The 15,898-nt window shown below is 44.7% G+C and overlaps 1 protein-coding gene across 3 annotated transcripts in view; it reads right to left on the bottom strand.

Annotated features, from left to right (window-relative positions):
* Positions 1 to 15,154, bottom strand: part of Dtnb (dystrobrevin beta) — a 195,113-nt gene extending 179,959 nt beyond the window's left edge. For 2 of the 3 annotated variants that reach the window (XM_048353293.1, XM_048353291.1), the window contains exons 1-2: positions 14,954 to 15,154; positions 13,782 to 13,959 (exon numbers count right to left, since the gene is read on the bottom strand). In XM_048353293.1, the coding sequence (XP_048209250.1) occupies positions 13,782 to 13,849 (68 nt within the window). In that variant the 5' untranslated portion in view covers positions 13,850 to 13,959; positions 14,954 to 15,154. The remainder of the gene's footprint in view (positions 1 to 13,781; positions 13,960 to 14,953) is intronic. The other variant, XM_048353292.1, reaches the window with a different exon arrangement.
* Between the last annotated feature and the right edge of the window lie 744 nt (positions 15,155 to 15,898).

The raw sequence follows: 15,898 nt of genomic DNA, 5'->3' as shown, positions 1-15,898 counted from the left end.
CCCAGGAATGGCCAAAAAAATAAAACCTCCAAACCAGTGTTATAAACACAGGTAAGTTCAAAAGAACTCAATAGAATATTAGCAAATCAAATCCATGAATGTACTAAGTCTTACCACAAAGCCACATCATATATAGTATTAGTATAAGGACATAAAGTGAATTAATGAAACAAACTGAAAGTCCAGAGATATTTACATTTATGGTGAATACAGTTTTAATAAATGTGCCAAGTTGAAAAAGAGTCATTTTTCGAGCAGGGAATGTGGCTTAGTGGTAGAGTGCTTGCCTTGCATGCATGAGGCCCTGGGCTCGATTTCTTGGTAACAAGTAAACATAAAATTAATAAAATAAATAAAAAGTAACCATTAAAAGTTATTTAAAAAAGAAAAAGTTGTTTTCAAAAATTTGTGTTACAATATTTTCAAATCAGCTGTGGAAATGCATACATGATAAATATATGTATATATAATGGAATACTACCCAAACATAAAAAGGAATAAAATGGCACAATAAGAATGAACTGTAAGAACACTGTGATAAAAGGAAGAAATCACAAAGGATCACATATCATATTCCTATCATCCAAGTTCAGTGGAAAGCAAAAATAGGAGGACTGCAGTCCAGGCCAGACCAGGCAAAAAGTGAGACCCTACCTCAAAAATAACAATTGTAGGGCTGGGGATATGGCCTAGTGGCAAGAGTGCTTGCCTTGTATACATGAGGCCCTGGGTTCAATTCCCCAGCACCACATATACAGAAAACGGCCAGAAGTGGCGCTGTGGCTCAAGTGGCAGAGTGCTAGCCTTGAGCAAAAAGAAGCTAGGGACAGTGCTCAGGCCCTGAGTCCAAGCCCCAGAACTGGCAAAAAAAAAAAAAAAGACCTGCTGAAGGTATGGCTCACTAGTTAAGTATCTGTCTAGCAAGCACAAGACCTTGAATTAAAGACCCAGTACTAAAAAAAAAATAAGGCATATGTTCAATAATCCTATTTATATGAAATATCCAGAACAGGCAAATCTATAGCAACAGAAAATAAATCATTAGTTCCAAGGAGGTTACTACTAATGGGTACAGAGTTATTTTTTAAAGGTGATAAAAATGTTCCAAAACCATGTAGTAGTGATGGCTGGAGAGGTAAAAACCAAGAAATTGCGGAGTAAAATAAATGCTTGTTCCCCATTGCTGCTCATTCATTGTGACTGCCGTAAACGATGTTTTAGTCATTTACTCTCCTGCTGATGGAATCGAGGTGGCTTCCAGGGGGTGGATTTTTTGTTTAGTTTCTTCCTACAAGGAATAGGGCTTCTACAAACACTTTTCTTCTTGTCTCTCCTTGCACTGGAGCAAGTTTATCCTTGTCTACAACAGAAGAGGAACTGCAGATCTGTTTTTTCAAAGTTCAACTAAGCTCGCTGCTGTCGGTGACATAGCAGGGCTTCTGAGACGGCCTGCCTCCCCTCCAACACTGGGTTTTGCAGATTCCATGAGTATTGGATGTCATCTCACTGTGTCTTGATTTGTGTTTCTTCGATTCCTAGAGACAATGTGATCTCTTCAAACATTTGGTGGCCATGTGTGCTTTTTCTGTGAAGTGCCTATTTATGGCTTTTACAGTAAGATTCTATTACAGTTTGCAGTAATTATATCACTTAGTGTGTGTTGTGTGTGTTCATTTGTTTGGGGCAGACCTTGCTATATTGTCCTCGATAACCTGAAACCTACGTAGCCTAGCTTGGCCTCAAACCTAAAATCCTACCTTAGCCTCCTGAATAGTTGGGTACAAACCACCATACCCAGCTACATGACTGTGTGTACTCTTGGACTCAAAGTCTTAGCATGCTAGGCAAATGCTCTACTAGTAAGCCAAACCCCCAGCCCATAAAATGCATTTTTTGTCTTTTTTTTTTAATTTTTATTGTCAAACTAATGTACAGAGAGGTCATAAAATGCATTTTAAAGGAAGGATTTTCCAAGCCAAAAATTAAAAGCACAACGAAAAAGAATAGATTGTAAGTTAACCTAGGTTTTAGAAAACCTCTATCAGAAGATGCTTTAGGGCTGGGAATGAGTGCTTTCCCAGGATACACGAATCCCTGGGTTCGATTCCTCAGCACCACATAAACAGAAAAAGCCGGAAGTGGAGCTGTGACTCAAGTGGTAGAGTGCTAGCCTTGAGCAAAAGAAGCTCAGGGACAGTGCCCAGGCCCTGAGTTCAGGCCCCAGGACTGGTTTTTAAAAAAAGATGCTTTAGAAAGGTGAAGAGACAAGTCAGAGGCAAAAGCCCTGCGAGCATGCCATCACAGGACCTGTGCCAGGACACGCACAGCACTTCCACAATTCAGGTCTGACTTAACACATGAGTGAGTCTCAGAAGCAGCAACAAAAACGGAAAACACATAAAGAGCTGAAGATCATAACTCAAGTCTGAACATAAAACCATAAATAAGGGCTGGGAATGTGGCTTAGTAGTAGAGTGCTTGCCTAGCGTGCATAAAGCCCTGGGTTCAATGCCTCAGTACCACATAAACAGAAAAAGCCGGAAGTGAAGCTGTGGCTCAAGTACAGAGTGCTAGCTTTGAGCCAAAGAAGCTCAGGGACAGTACCCAGGTCCTGAGTTCAAGCCCCAGGACTGGCAAAAACAAAAAGAAGAAAAACATAAATAAGTCAAAGAAAGTGATTACTGTACCCTCAGTGTAGAAGGGGGACCAAGGCTGGGACTACACTTCTCAAGATACTGGCAGACTCTATTTTCCCCCCAGGGGCTGATTTCACCTGAGTGTTTGCCATATAATAATTCAATACAGTATACATTCGAGTATTTGTTTTATTCTCTAACAAAAAGTTTACCAAAAGATGACAATTTACCCAATCACACCCATCAAATGAGGAAAAGTGTGAAACATTAATTAGACTGGCAAAAGCATGAAGTAACCTGAAATCCCAAATATCGCTGGTGAAGGGGCAATGAGGACACACTTTGCATAGCAAAGGCAATGTCTAATAAATTTAAATGTACAAACACAGCCAACCCAGATATGTCCCTACTCAAACTGTATGTCCTGAAGGGACGCATACAAGAGTACTATTTACGAACAACCCAAATGTCATCATCAGAATGGAAAAATGCAAGTGCAGTGTAGTCAGTCACATAACAGAATACTATACAGAAAAACAACATGGACTGAGATGGGGCAGTTGCACAATGCCAAGTGAAATAAGGGGTACACATACAAAAATGTATTACTGACATAAACAAAAGTACATTAACAGTCCAGGCTCCAGTGGCTCCTGCCTACAAGCCTAACTATTCAAAAGTCTGAGATCTGAGGATTATGGTTCCAAGCCCACAGGAGAATCTGTGAGACTTTATCTCCAGATAATGAGCAAAAAGCTGGTAAGTGAAGCTGTGGCTCAGTGGTAGAGCACCAGCCTTGAATGAAAAACAAATTAAGCAAGAGAGCAGAATCCCAAGATCAAGACCCAGTACCAACACATAATAGTAATAATAGCACAATAATAATAGCACATTAACAGAGTAGGACTGTGGCTCACATTTGTAATTCTACCTGCTCAAGAGGCTGAGTTATGAATATCATGGTCTGAAGCCAACGCATGCGGAAAAAATGCAAGAAACTCATCTCTAGTTAATCAACAAAATAGCTAGATGGGAAGTGTGGCTCAGGTGGTAGAGCACCAGCATTGAGTGGGAACGTCAAGCAAGATCATGAGGCTCTGAGTTCAGGCTTCAGTGTCAGCCTATATACATACACATAAAAGTGTATTAGCATAAAATTAGCCCACACTGGTGGCTCATGCTTTAATCTTTGGTACTCAGAAGACTGAGATCTGAGGATCATGATTCAATGCCAGCCTGGGCAAGAAAGTCAGTGAGACTTATCTTCCATTAGCCATAAAAAGCCAGAAGTGGCCTGGGAGAAAAGGCAGTTCTTGATACAGTTCACTGTTGAGACACAGTGTACCAATACTATAATCTTTGTGATGTTATCCAAACATACAGAAATGTTCACAGACTCTCTAATTTGGTAGAACAGTCAATACTTGAAATTTTCAGTTTTCTATCAATACCCCAACAAAAGCACTGTAGTTTGTCACCAAGGTATTGTCTGTGTATTATTTAGTTAATTGTCTGTGTATTATTTAGTTACTTTTACCAAAATAGGAAGAACAAAAATTAGGTATTTCTGTCTCTTATCTCTAAAGAAATCTCAAAAGAAACTTCTGAAAATTCATCATTAAGCTTAAGAAGTATTAGATTAATTAGCATGTAACTTGAAACATTACTGAAAAAGATCAACATGTTTGTCTTCATTTTCTGCAGCTTAGCTTTTAACTCAATTGATACTATTTGCCCATGATATCAAGAGCAAATACTTGGGCTGGGAATATGGCCTAGTGGTAGAGTGCTCGCCTCGTATACATGAAGCCCTGGGTTCAATTCCTCAGCACCACATATATAGATTTAAAAAAAAAAAAAAAAAGAAGAAGAAGCCAGGGCTGGGGATATGGCCTAGTGGCAAGGGTGCTTGCCTCATATACATGAGGCCCTGGGTTCAATTCCCCAGCACCACATATACAGAAAATGGCCAGAAGTGGCGCTGTGGCTCGTGGCAGAGTGCTAGCTTTGAGCAAGAAGAAGCCAGGGACAGTGCTCAGGCCTTGAGTCCAAGCCCCAGGACTGACAAAAAAAAAAAAAAGCCAGAAGTGGTGCTGTGGCTCAAGTGGCAGAGTGCTAGCCTTGAGCAAAAAGAAGCCAGGGACAGTGCTCGGGCCCTGAGCCCACGCCCCAGGACTGGCAACAAAAACAAAACAAATAAACAAAATCAAGAGCAAATAATTTAAGAATATACTCAACAATGAACATAAATAGGTAGCATTTTGATAATTGTAAGAGTTTTGTTTGGGTTTTTGGTTGTGTTTTGGGTTTGTTGGTGGTTGTTTTTCAGGTCCCTGGGACAAGAAATCTGGGCCTGGGCACAGTCTCTGAATTCCTTTTTGATCAAGGCTTTTGCTCTACCACTTGAGCCACTTCTGGTTTTTTCTGTGATTAGAGGTAAGAGTCTCTGGGGGGGGGGGGGGGGGCTGGGGATATGGCCTAGTGGCAAGAGTGCTTGTCTCATATACATGAAGCCCTGGGTTCAATTCCCCAGCACCACATATACAGAAAACGGCCAGAAGTGGTGCTGTGGCTCAAGTGGCAGAGTACTAGCCTTGAGCAAAAAGAAGCCAGGGACAGTGCTCAGGCCCTGAGTCCACACCCCAGGACTGGCAAAAAAAAAAAAAGAGTCTCTGGGGCTTTCCTACCCCAGATGGCTTCAAACCACAGTCCTCAGATCTCAGCCTCCTGAGTAGCTAAAATTACAGGTGTGAGCCACTGGTGCCAGCCTTGTAAGGATTTTTTGTTTTTGGACTGCATATCAGTTGATCAGATGATCACTCCTGTATTTTGCATTTGACTGGAATAAGCTCATAAATAATGGAACTTTCCACTCTGCCTGTCTTGCTCTTCAAATGTGTTTGTGTTACACTTCATTCCTCAGTCAACCCTGAAACTTCACTGTGCAGTTTTTTTGTGGGAATTTCATTAAGCTACTTATCTATTTAGCAAGAACCATTCATTCAGCTCATATATATAATTTGAAACAACACTAGGCCAGGTGTAGATGAGCTGTGATATGTTCTAGTACAGAGTAAGCAGGTGCCTGGCCTACTGCAACTCATCCAGACATACAGATGAAGTGTAACATCTGGATAAAATAGGAAGAAATCTTAGTTGCTCATACTTTCTTGCTACACCTTGTCTAGAGGGACATTTTGCATGCTTTTCATTTTTGAGACCACTACTTTAAACACACACACACACACACACACACACACACACGGACTGTGTCAGGCATAAGGACTGAATCAGGATTATGGATATTAGAATTAGATAGAGGTCAGGCATGGTGATCTGTATCTGTAATTCCAGCTACTTGGGAGGCAGAAATAGGAAGGATCACAGTTCAAAGCCAGCCTGGAAAAAAAATTTTAGCAAGACTCCATTTCAATCAATAAGCCAGGTGTAGTTCACACATGTCATCTCAGATGCACAGGGATCATGGTCCAAGGCTGGTCTCAGGCAAATATATATATATATGTATGTATGTATGTACACACACATACATATATACATACATAAATACACATATATAAACTCTACCCAAAAAGTAACTAAAGCAAAGAAAGGGCTGAAGTATGGTTCAAGTGGTAGAGCACCCCCGCCTAACAAATGACAGGCAGTGAATATAAGCCCCATACAACAGAAAAAAAAGGGAAAATAAGATTGAAAGCCTAAGTGGGTAGGTAACTTAACCCACAGTTAAGGAACTAGGGACGTGTATGGCTAGCCAATGATGTGGCTCCAAAACCCATTATCACCCCAGAATGCCACATCACCCTCTCTGTGGTGCAGGAGTCAAGGAAGAAGGAAAGAAGGTAGGTCCCAAGATTGGTGCAGCAAGTGGGGTCTGAAGGAAAGTACAAGATGTCCCTTCAGGTCTGTCCTGTTCTAGGAAGACAACTCAGTGGAGGCAGGCAAGTAGAGACAGAGGAAGCTTTGGGAACCTTTCCATTTCCCTCCACTGCACCCAAGAGCTAGACACCCTTCCTTTCCTTTGAGTCGGTTTGCTAGCTTCTTAACCCTGGCAGCTCCAGGTTACATGGAAAGATCCTTCACAGTCCAATCAGCAAAAAGCCTCTGCCAAGTTCTTCCTTGGATGTTTAACATAGAAGGCTAAGACAGTCACTAACAAATACTTATAGGAGCCAATCTTGCTAGAAGAAAAACTGCCTTGCTTATTTAAGGAAAATTCTCCAATATCCTTCCTCCAATATGCCACCTACCCCTCTCAGTACTAGAGGTTAGAATTCAGTCTTGTACTTGCTAGGCAAGCGCTCTACCACTGAGCCATGCCCCCAGCCTCTCTTTTAGATTAAAAAATAAATACCAGGAAAAATATATGTGAAATCCAGATTTTCTTTTTACAATTTTGGAAGCAGTTTCTAAGTTCCAATAAATTTTTTAATTCAATTTCTGCACCTCACTAGTGCCCAGAGTTCACAAGGCTGGTATAACTATTACATAAATCATATCAAGCGTTAGCACTATACCTGTCCCAAAACCAGCCTAATAAATGATAGCTATCAATACTGATGTTATCAGGCACCATATGATTACAGTGTGCTAATAAGTATAGAGCACTCTGATTGTAGTGAAGCTCAGTTTTAAGAACAGTTCAAACCTGATTACCTGATTATCGCAGCACTTTATTCTCTCTCTCTCTCTTTTTTTTTTTTTTTTGCTTTGTTTTGTTTTGTCTGGGGCTTGAACTCAAGGCCTCACACTCTCGCTTGGCTTTTTCACTCAAGGCTGGCACAATTCCACATGAACCACAGCTCCGCTTCAGGGTTTTTGGTGGTTAATCAGCAGTAGGAGTCTCACGGATGTTCCTACCCAAGCTTTGAACTGTGGTCCTCAAGTCTCAGTCTCCTCACTAGCCAGGATTACAGGCATGAGCCATGGGTACTCAGCTAGCATTTTGTTCTTGTTTTCTCTTATTTACAGTGCTATACAAAAATTCAAACCCAAAATATGTTTTCTTTAAAGGCTTTGTTAGAAATGAATCCACAAGTAAATCCTAGTCTTTCTCAGATAATTACAACACAGAAAGGTCTGTTCTACTTCTAACACTGTAAGCATAAAAATAATGGTAATTTCAACAAATGCTCCCAAATTCCCTTGATAAAATTCAATACTCGCCTGTTCTTAATCCTTCACAGAGGTCCACACAATGCTTCCCCACTCCCAGCTGTGTGGTTGGGTTGGGGTAGATGAGAAAAATAAATGAAGGTCTCTTCCCTTTCCCCAAAGACTCTGGGTTGTCATTGTTCCTTCCTCTTTTATAGTAGGATTTAGCATTTCCCTCAAAAAATAGAAAACAAATATAAAAATAAAAACAACTCACTGTCCAAAAAAATTTTTCAAACTCAATAAAAAACACAAACTGAGAACAGAAGAAAACTTCCTTCAATTGACAAAAGACATCTACCAGAAACCTTCAGGAAGCTCTCTATCTACTAGTAAAACACTGGAAGCATTTCCACTCAGGGAAAGAGTAAAATGTCATGATTATCACTGGCTGGCCAATGCAAGAGGGAGGAAAATCTGGCTATAAAGTTGAAAAGGGAGCCTCCTCAATTAAGTCTCCTAGTCAATGTAACCAGGAAGCAGACACTTTGAGGCATCCCTGAACTCCAAATACATGTTAGTGGAAAGACTTTTTTAAAAATTCTTAATCTTCTTTAGGTACACAGGAAGTGGCATGTAACAAAGCAGGTTATGAATACAATGCATCTTGATGAGTGTCATTCCCTCAACATTCTCACCTCCTGTATTGTTGTAACTAAGGTGACATACAGAAGGGCTACCATTTCATAAGTCAGTAATGAGTATATTTCTTTTTCAGATAATGTCACCCCTTTGGAAAGACTTATTTTTAAGCTAAAAATCAAAGACATAAAGCTCAAAAACAAGCCTCCATTTAAATCAGAGTCAGGACAGGTTGACAAACTGTGAGCAGGATGAAGCTCTAAGTTTGCTGGATTCGGAGTCCAGAACCAAGTATATTCATCAGTAGTTTCTGTGAGGCAATAATATCACAAAGCAAAGGAGGATAGAGAACCAGAGCTATCTGAGCCAGACTTGCTGCTGAAGGCCAGACATGAGGCTGCAGCTGAAAGCAAGCTGAAATATATTGCTACCAGTCTCTGCCTACAACGACAGCTTATGTAATGCACTGAACTTACAAGAGTGGGAAGATAGACAGACTCACAACCAAGACCAGAGCCTAGATGTACAGTCTACGTATAGGTCTAAACTAACCCAGTGGCCTGCAAAAGCAACCCTCCAGCCCACCATTAGCATCTCTGATTCTAGACTGAGGTCTCACAGGTTAGTGGCACACCTGTAGTACCTCCACATACAGAAGGTGAGGGTTAGCACAGATATAGGAAGCAAAATCAGAAGCTGGGCACTAATGGCTCACACCTGTAATCCTGCCTACTTGAGAGGCTGAAGTTGGAAGGATGGCCATTCAAGGCCAGTCTGAGCAGAAAAAGTTCTCAACTGAGAGCTGAGTGTGGTGACACACACCTACATCCTACCAACAAAATGAAGCCTAAATTAAATGGATCTCACACACACTAGGCACATGCCCAGGCAAGAAGCAGGACCTCGCTCAAAAACGGTAGGGGAAAAAAAAAGAGTGGCTCAGCAGTACAACACCTGCTTAGCAAGTGCAAGGCCCTGTGTTAAAACCTCAGAAGTATCAAAAATAAATCAAAAGTACAAGCAGGCTGCTGGTGGCTCATACCTAAAATCCTAGCTGCTCAGGAGGCTGAGCTCTAAGGATCTCAGTTCAAAGCCAGCTCAGGCAGGAAAGTACATGAGACTCTTATCTCCAATGCACTACTCAGAAAAAGTCAAGTGAGGGGCTGGGAATATGGCCTAGTGGCAAGAGTGCTTGCCTCCTACACATGAGGCTCTCGGTTCGATTCCCCAGCACCACATATATGGAAAACGGCCAGAAGGGGCGCTGTGGCTCAGGTGGCAGAGTGCTAGCCTTGAGCAAAAAGAAGCCAGGGACAGTGCTCAGGCCCTGAGTCCAAGGCCCAGGACTGGCCAAAAAAAAAAAAGAAAAAAAAGAAAAAGTCAAGTGATACTGTGGCTCCAGTGGTAGAGTGCTAGCCTTGAGTACAAAGAGGCTCAAGGACAGCACCCAGGCCCTGAGTTCAAGCCCCAGGACCGCCAAAAAACAAAAACAAAAAAAGTACACTCAGGTGAGCCTTTAAATCAAAATTGCTACAATACTAAGACAGCCAAAACTACAAAAGTTGAATACGAATTCAATCCAGATGAACTGTTTGTGAACAGTCTGATAAAGACTTATTTTACAAGTATATTTAAGGTACTTGGACACAAATCCTAAAAGGCACCGAGAATGCAAAATGGCACAGTCACTTTAAAAGCCAGTTTTGCAGTTTGCTACACAGCTAAACATATTTTTGCCATATGATCTGGCATTGTGCTCCTAGGTATTTACCCTTAGTGAGTTAAAAATGTCTATAAAAAACCTGCACACAGAAGATTATAGCAGCTTAATTCTAAATTGCCAAAAACTAGAAGCAACCAATATGTCTTTTAGTAAATGAATGAATGAACAAACTGGTACTTCTATACAATGGAATATTGTTCAGTGCTAAAAAGAAATAAGCTGTCCCAGGGCTGGGAGGGAAGGGAGAGAATGATGACAGGGGTGACAGAGATCAAGATGCTTTGCACTTATAAAATGACGTGCTGAATGGTAACCTCTCTGTACTACTAAAGATAATTTTAAAAAGACAGAAGAAAAAGTGAAATTCAAAGAGGTGAGGAAAAAGAAATGAGTGAATTATCCAGCCATAAACATAAACATATACCTTAAATGCATATTGCTAAGGGAAAAGCATCCAGAATGCACAAGAATATATAATTCTTACCCTGAACTAGAGAACATTTTTCTTAAAGCACATACATATACAAATATGCCACTTACGAGAAGTTTTTCATGAGTATGACACTAAAACTTTTATGCATCAAAACATAGCGTTAACAAAAGGGAAAGGAAATGCCTAGGGCCAGTCGGATGCATTTGCAACACATACACCTACCAAAGAATTAGCGTCCAAGGAAACCTGTTCCTCGCTAAGTGAAAGATACACAAACCGTGACTGAAGTTTACAATTGAATATGTTCAGCAGTAAAAAATAAATGGACCATATCTTAGGCAGCAATATAGTTAAATCTCCTTCAATTATAATTTTAAAATGTGCACCCCTCTAACCTAGCAATTCTACTTCCCATTCACTGAGCGATGGCCATTATTAAAGAGAGAATTAAATAAACTACAATATAGTATAATATACACAATGTAGGAAATTGTGAAGACAACTGGGGTAGAGCCCATGTTCGAGTATGAAAAGATCTCAAAAGGATCTGTTAGAAGAGCGAATGAGAATGAAAACCTTTGATGTAGTTTATTTGTATGTATGAAAATACAACAATGAAACCTGTTGATTTTTTGGGGGGCCAGTCCTGGGTCTTGGACTCAGGGCCTGAGCACTGTCCCTGGCTTCTTTTTGCTTAAGGCTAGCACTCTGCCACTTGAGCCACAGCGCCACTTCTGGCCGTTTTTTTCTGTATATGTGGTGCTGGGGAATTGAACCCAGGGCCTCATGTATAGGAGGCAAGCACTCTTGCCACTAGGCCATATCCCCAGCCCCCTGTTGATTTTTTTTAAGAAGTGGTAAGACTGATCCTGATACATTGTATTCATGTATGGAAATGTTGCAATGAAACCCCTTTGTAGGGATAGATAGCACTGGTCAAGATGCATCAAACACATAGACATGCTAAATGGAATCTCTTTTGTACAATTACTTGAAGATACAAATAAAGAGAAAAAAGAAAAGACCCTTGTACAACCAATGTATGTAAATAATGATACAATTAAAAAATAATGTTAGGGGGCTGGGGATATAGCCTAGTGGCAAGAGTGCCTGCCTCAGATACACGAGGCCCTAGGTTCGATTCCCCAGCACCACATATACAGAAAACGGCAGAAGCGGCGCTGTGGCTCAAGTGGCAGAGTGCTAGCCTTGAGCGGGAAGAAGCCAGGGACAGTGCTCAGGCCTTGAGTCCAAGGCCCAGGACTGGCAAAAAAAAAATAAATAATAATAATGTTAGGAAAAAGTTGCAGAATATGGATAGTACAATGTAATTAATACAATGGGACATTAATGCCTTTCATTCTGTATCACCTATGCATAAAGAAGGCTCTGCAGAGAGCATAACAGACAGACAGCTACTACTGCAGTTTCCTTAAACAAGAAAGGTCAAGGAGGCTTCTAGTCTGGTTGAGAATTTTACAAACAAGTGTGATTCCAAGCCACACAGAGGACACTACAACTCCAGGAACCAGAGGCACCGGACACCAGTGCAACACACACCACCACCCTGAAGCTTGTATAGCTAGGAATAAGTAAGAGGAGAGTTGGGGGCAGTCCAGGGAACTTTCTTGTGATACAAAGTTTCTACTTGGGGGCTTAGAGAGTGGTTACAAAGTATATACATTTTTCAAAACACCAAATTCTACTGGGAAATTTGGGCATTTGGACATATGTAAACCATATTCCAAGTGTCAACTTTTGAAGTAAATTAAATATCTAAATAAAATGTTACTGAAGAGGCTGAAACAAGGCACCTAAGATTTCAGACCCCAGACATCCACAGAATATGAACTAGAAGACACACAATGGTTTTTCCTTGAAGTGCAAAGTATTCAAATGAGTCTATTTGGGGTTTTTTTGTTGTTTTGTCTTGTGTCCAAGACTAGTGACTCAAACTCAGTACCTGACACTTTCCCTCACTAGCTAGCATTCTATCAACCGAGCCATGCCTCCAACCCTGAATGTGTTTGTTTAAGGCTTTCTTAACTATGACAAGTTTGGATTCATATTACCCTTACTTTTTGCACAAGAAAATAAAAGCCCTGAGAAATTGATGTCAAAGACATAAAACAAATGGCAAACAAGGCACTGGTGGCTCAGCCCTACAATCCTGGCTACTAGGAGACTAATCTGGAGGATCAAGGTTTAAGGACAGCCAGGTAGGAAAGTCTATGGGATTCCACTGTCAATTAGCCAGTAAAATCCAAGGGGTGGGGAGGGAAGGGAGAGATGTAGATGTAGTTCAAGTGGCAGAGTGTCAGCTGTGAGAAGAAAGCATAGTACAAAGCCCAGAGTTCAAGCCTCCAGTACCAACACACACACACACACACACACACACACACACACACACACACACACACACACACAGACACTGAAAGCTCAAATCTTTAATCCTAGCTATTCAGGAGGCTGAGATCTCAGAATCATTGTTCAAAGCCAGCCAGGACAGGGAAATCCATGAGACTCTTGTCTCCAATTAATCATCAGAAAACCAAAAATGGAGTTGCAGCGCTATTCTTGAGCCAAAAGCTCAGTAACAATGCCCAGGCACTGAGTTCAAGCTCTATAACCAACAGAGAGAGAGAGAGAGAGAGAGAGAGAGAGAGAGAGAGAGAGAGAGAGAGAGAGAGAGAGAGAGAACAAAAAATGGCAACTCAAAATTCTAATTTCTAATGTTGTAATTCTAATTTCTAACTATAAGTAGAAACTGTTTCAGGCAAAATTTAGAACGGAAAACCTTTGCCAGCAGTACCTTGTGTACACAACCCCCTTCAAAGGTAATTCCACTTATGTCTGATAAAAATCCTCAGAGAACTCATAAAAGGTCAAGTTTTAATTTGGCAGACAAAGTAACCCAACAGGCACTGCAACCAAGGGAATACAACAGCATGGAAAGTCCAACCAAGGCAGAGGACAGGTAGAATTCCAGACCTTTCTGAAGCACAGAGACACAAAGATTACCTGGCTACAAACCTAAGATCCAAGAACCAGAAAAAAAATGGAAAAAAAAAAAAAAGAAGTGTTCCCTAGGCAAAAGAACTCTTCTTCCTAGAGAAAGAACAGTGAAAGGCAGAGAGGGGCCAGAACAGAATGATGCCAAGCAACCATCCACTGTCCAAGCTTTGAAAGTGGAAGGCAATGCTTTAACATGCCTAGTCCTAAAACCCTGGATTACCTTGAAGATTCATTGAGGAACAGGGGAAGTCCATGCACCATTCCAACGGCAGAGTGACTGATGGCCATCAGTATAAAATGTAGCAAAACCTTGCTTCATTCATTCATTCATTCACGGAATAGGCATTTCTTGGACCGCTGTGGCGGTCCTGAGGATTTCGCAGTGAACAGACTTGATTCTAGTTGGGAAAGAACTTTCTCTTTCATATTGTGGACTCCCCCATCCCCGCCTTTAAATGTCACCAGGAGAAGAAGCCTTCAAAACTCCCAAACTCCTCCTCTCCGCTTTCTTCTGACCTTCTGGGTTTATCCTCAAACCAAGCAAACTCACGGCTCCAGTTTCCCAGTACTGGAAAACCATGAAGGAGACACCTGGATAGGGCATGAGATGTAACACTCAACGCTGCCTCGTATTTTACACGCGTGCCCACACAGCCAAATCGTCAGCATCTCAACAGTGCGTGACGGGTGTCAGAGGATAGGTCCTGGCCCCGAGGCTGCCCGTGGTTCTCCAAGCACCTTGACGAATCAATGAAGGTTTGCTGAGAATGCTGGAAGGACTCCCTAATCCCGAGGCCTGGCACGGGAACTTCACCGCGATCACTCACCCCTCGGCTGCATCCTCCCTCACCCCGGCACGCGACGCTTTTCCAGGGTGACCTCGGCGGACAGGTTCGCTAGGAGGTGCCCCAGGACACATTGTTTTGGGGGGTGACCTGGAGTCAATTCCCTTCGTCCGCCAGGGCCTGCCTGCCTCACCTGCCCTCTGCCAGGACCTGCCTCATTCGCCCCTAACACGGAGAACCTCCTTCCTTCCCCGCGAGCCGCACACGGGCAGCATCAGCCCGGCGCCCGCACCCCGGCTCCGCGCCCCCTGCCCCGGACGCCCCCACCCCCTCACTTTCCCGCCAGGACTCGGAGCCCCGCAGCGACGCCCGGGCTCTCCACACACCCCCCGCCCCCCGAGCCCCGTCGGCTGGCGGCTCCAGGGCCGCACGCGGGGCAGCGACCCCCCGCTCCCCATGCGCCGTCCCCGCCTCCCCCGGCCCCACACCCCGCGGGCTCCCGCGGCCCGCGGGCACAGCGCGGGCTCCCTTCCCGCTCCCCACGGGCGCGAGGCTCCAGCCCCGCTCTCCGCGCCCGCAGCCCCGGCGGCCCCCGCGGGATCCCCACCTGGCTCTCTTCCCGGCCCGAGCCCGGGGCGTCGGGAAGGTCTCCGGCGGCCGCAGGCTCCTCCGCCTCCTCCCGGCCCGGCCCCCTCGGCTGAGGCGGCGGCGGCGGCGGCGCCCGCTCAGGCCCCGGAGCCGCCCCCCCGCCCGCGAAGGTTCCCAGCGCTCCGCTCGCCCGCTTCCCGGCCCGGCACGCGCAGCGAGCCCGCCCCCGGCGCGAGGGCGCGAGGGCGCGAGGGCGCGAGGGCGGAGGGCGCGGGAGGGGCGGGCGCGCGCCGCTGGCGAGCGCGCGGCGGGGGCGGGGCTTCCGCCGGAGCGGGGGTGGGGCGGGGGCAAGGAAGGGGGCGGGAGGCGGGCCGAGTGCCCTCGCGGCCCCACCCCCCGGGCCCGCGCGGGCCCCGCCCCCGGCTCGCCCACCGGTTCCTGGCGCGCGCGGCGTGTGGCCCCCGCCGGGCCTCTGCGGCTCTCCAGCCTCCTTTGGCCGAGGCGCAACTCAACTCCACAGGTATCCGCTGGAGTTGACGCTCGGCCCGTCGTGACCACGGGGCACAGAATGCAAAGGAGCACCCCCGCGCGAACCACTCCGGTGCGCCCGGGGCGCGGGATCCCGCCCGGGGTGGCTTTCCAGGTGGACTGGGCCAGGGCGCGCCACCCGACCCTGCGCCCCGCGGGTCACTGGGCCCAGGTGCCGGGTGAGCGCGCGTCCGTGGCCGGGCGTGACCCACCCGGGAGGAGCGCCTGACTGAGGAGGGAAGGCAGCCGAGTAAACAGCCAGGTCCGCCGACCGGTGCGGAGCTAAGCCGCAGCCTGCTGGATGCTGCGCGGGGATTAGAGGAGAGATTACTTCCGCTGGGACGCGCGGAGGGGTTCCTGGGAGAGGGGGCCTGCATCGTGTTCAGCCTCGTAGAAGGGGGAAAAAATGCAAAGTCCTGGGAGGTAAGCGGCTAGG

This window comes from Perognathus longimembris, chromosome 8 (assembly GCF_023159225.1).
Source record: "Perognathus longimembris pacificus isolate PPM17 chromosome 8, ASM2315922v1, whole genome shotgun sequence".
NCBI classification, from domain to species: Eukaryota; Metazoa; Chordata; class Mammalia; order Rodentia; family Heteromyidae; genus Perognathus; species Perognathus longimembris.
The sequence above is the reverse complement of the archived record's forward strand: the minus strand, read 5'-3'. Positions and strand labels throughout refer to the sequence as shown.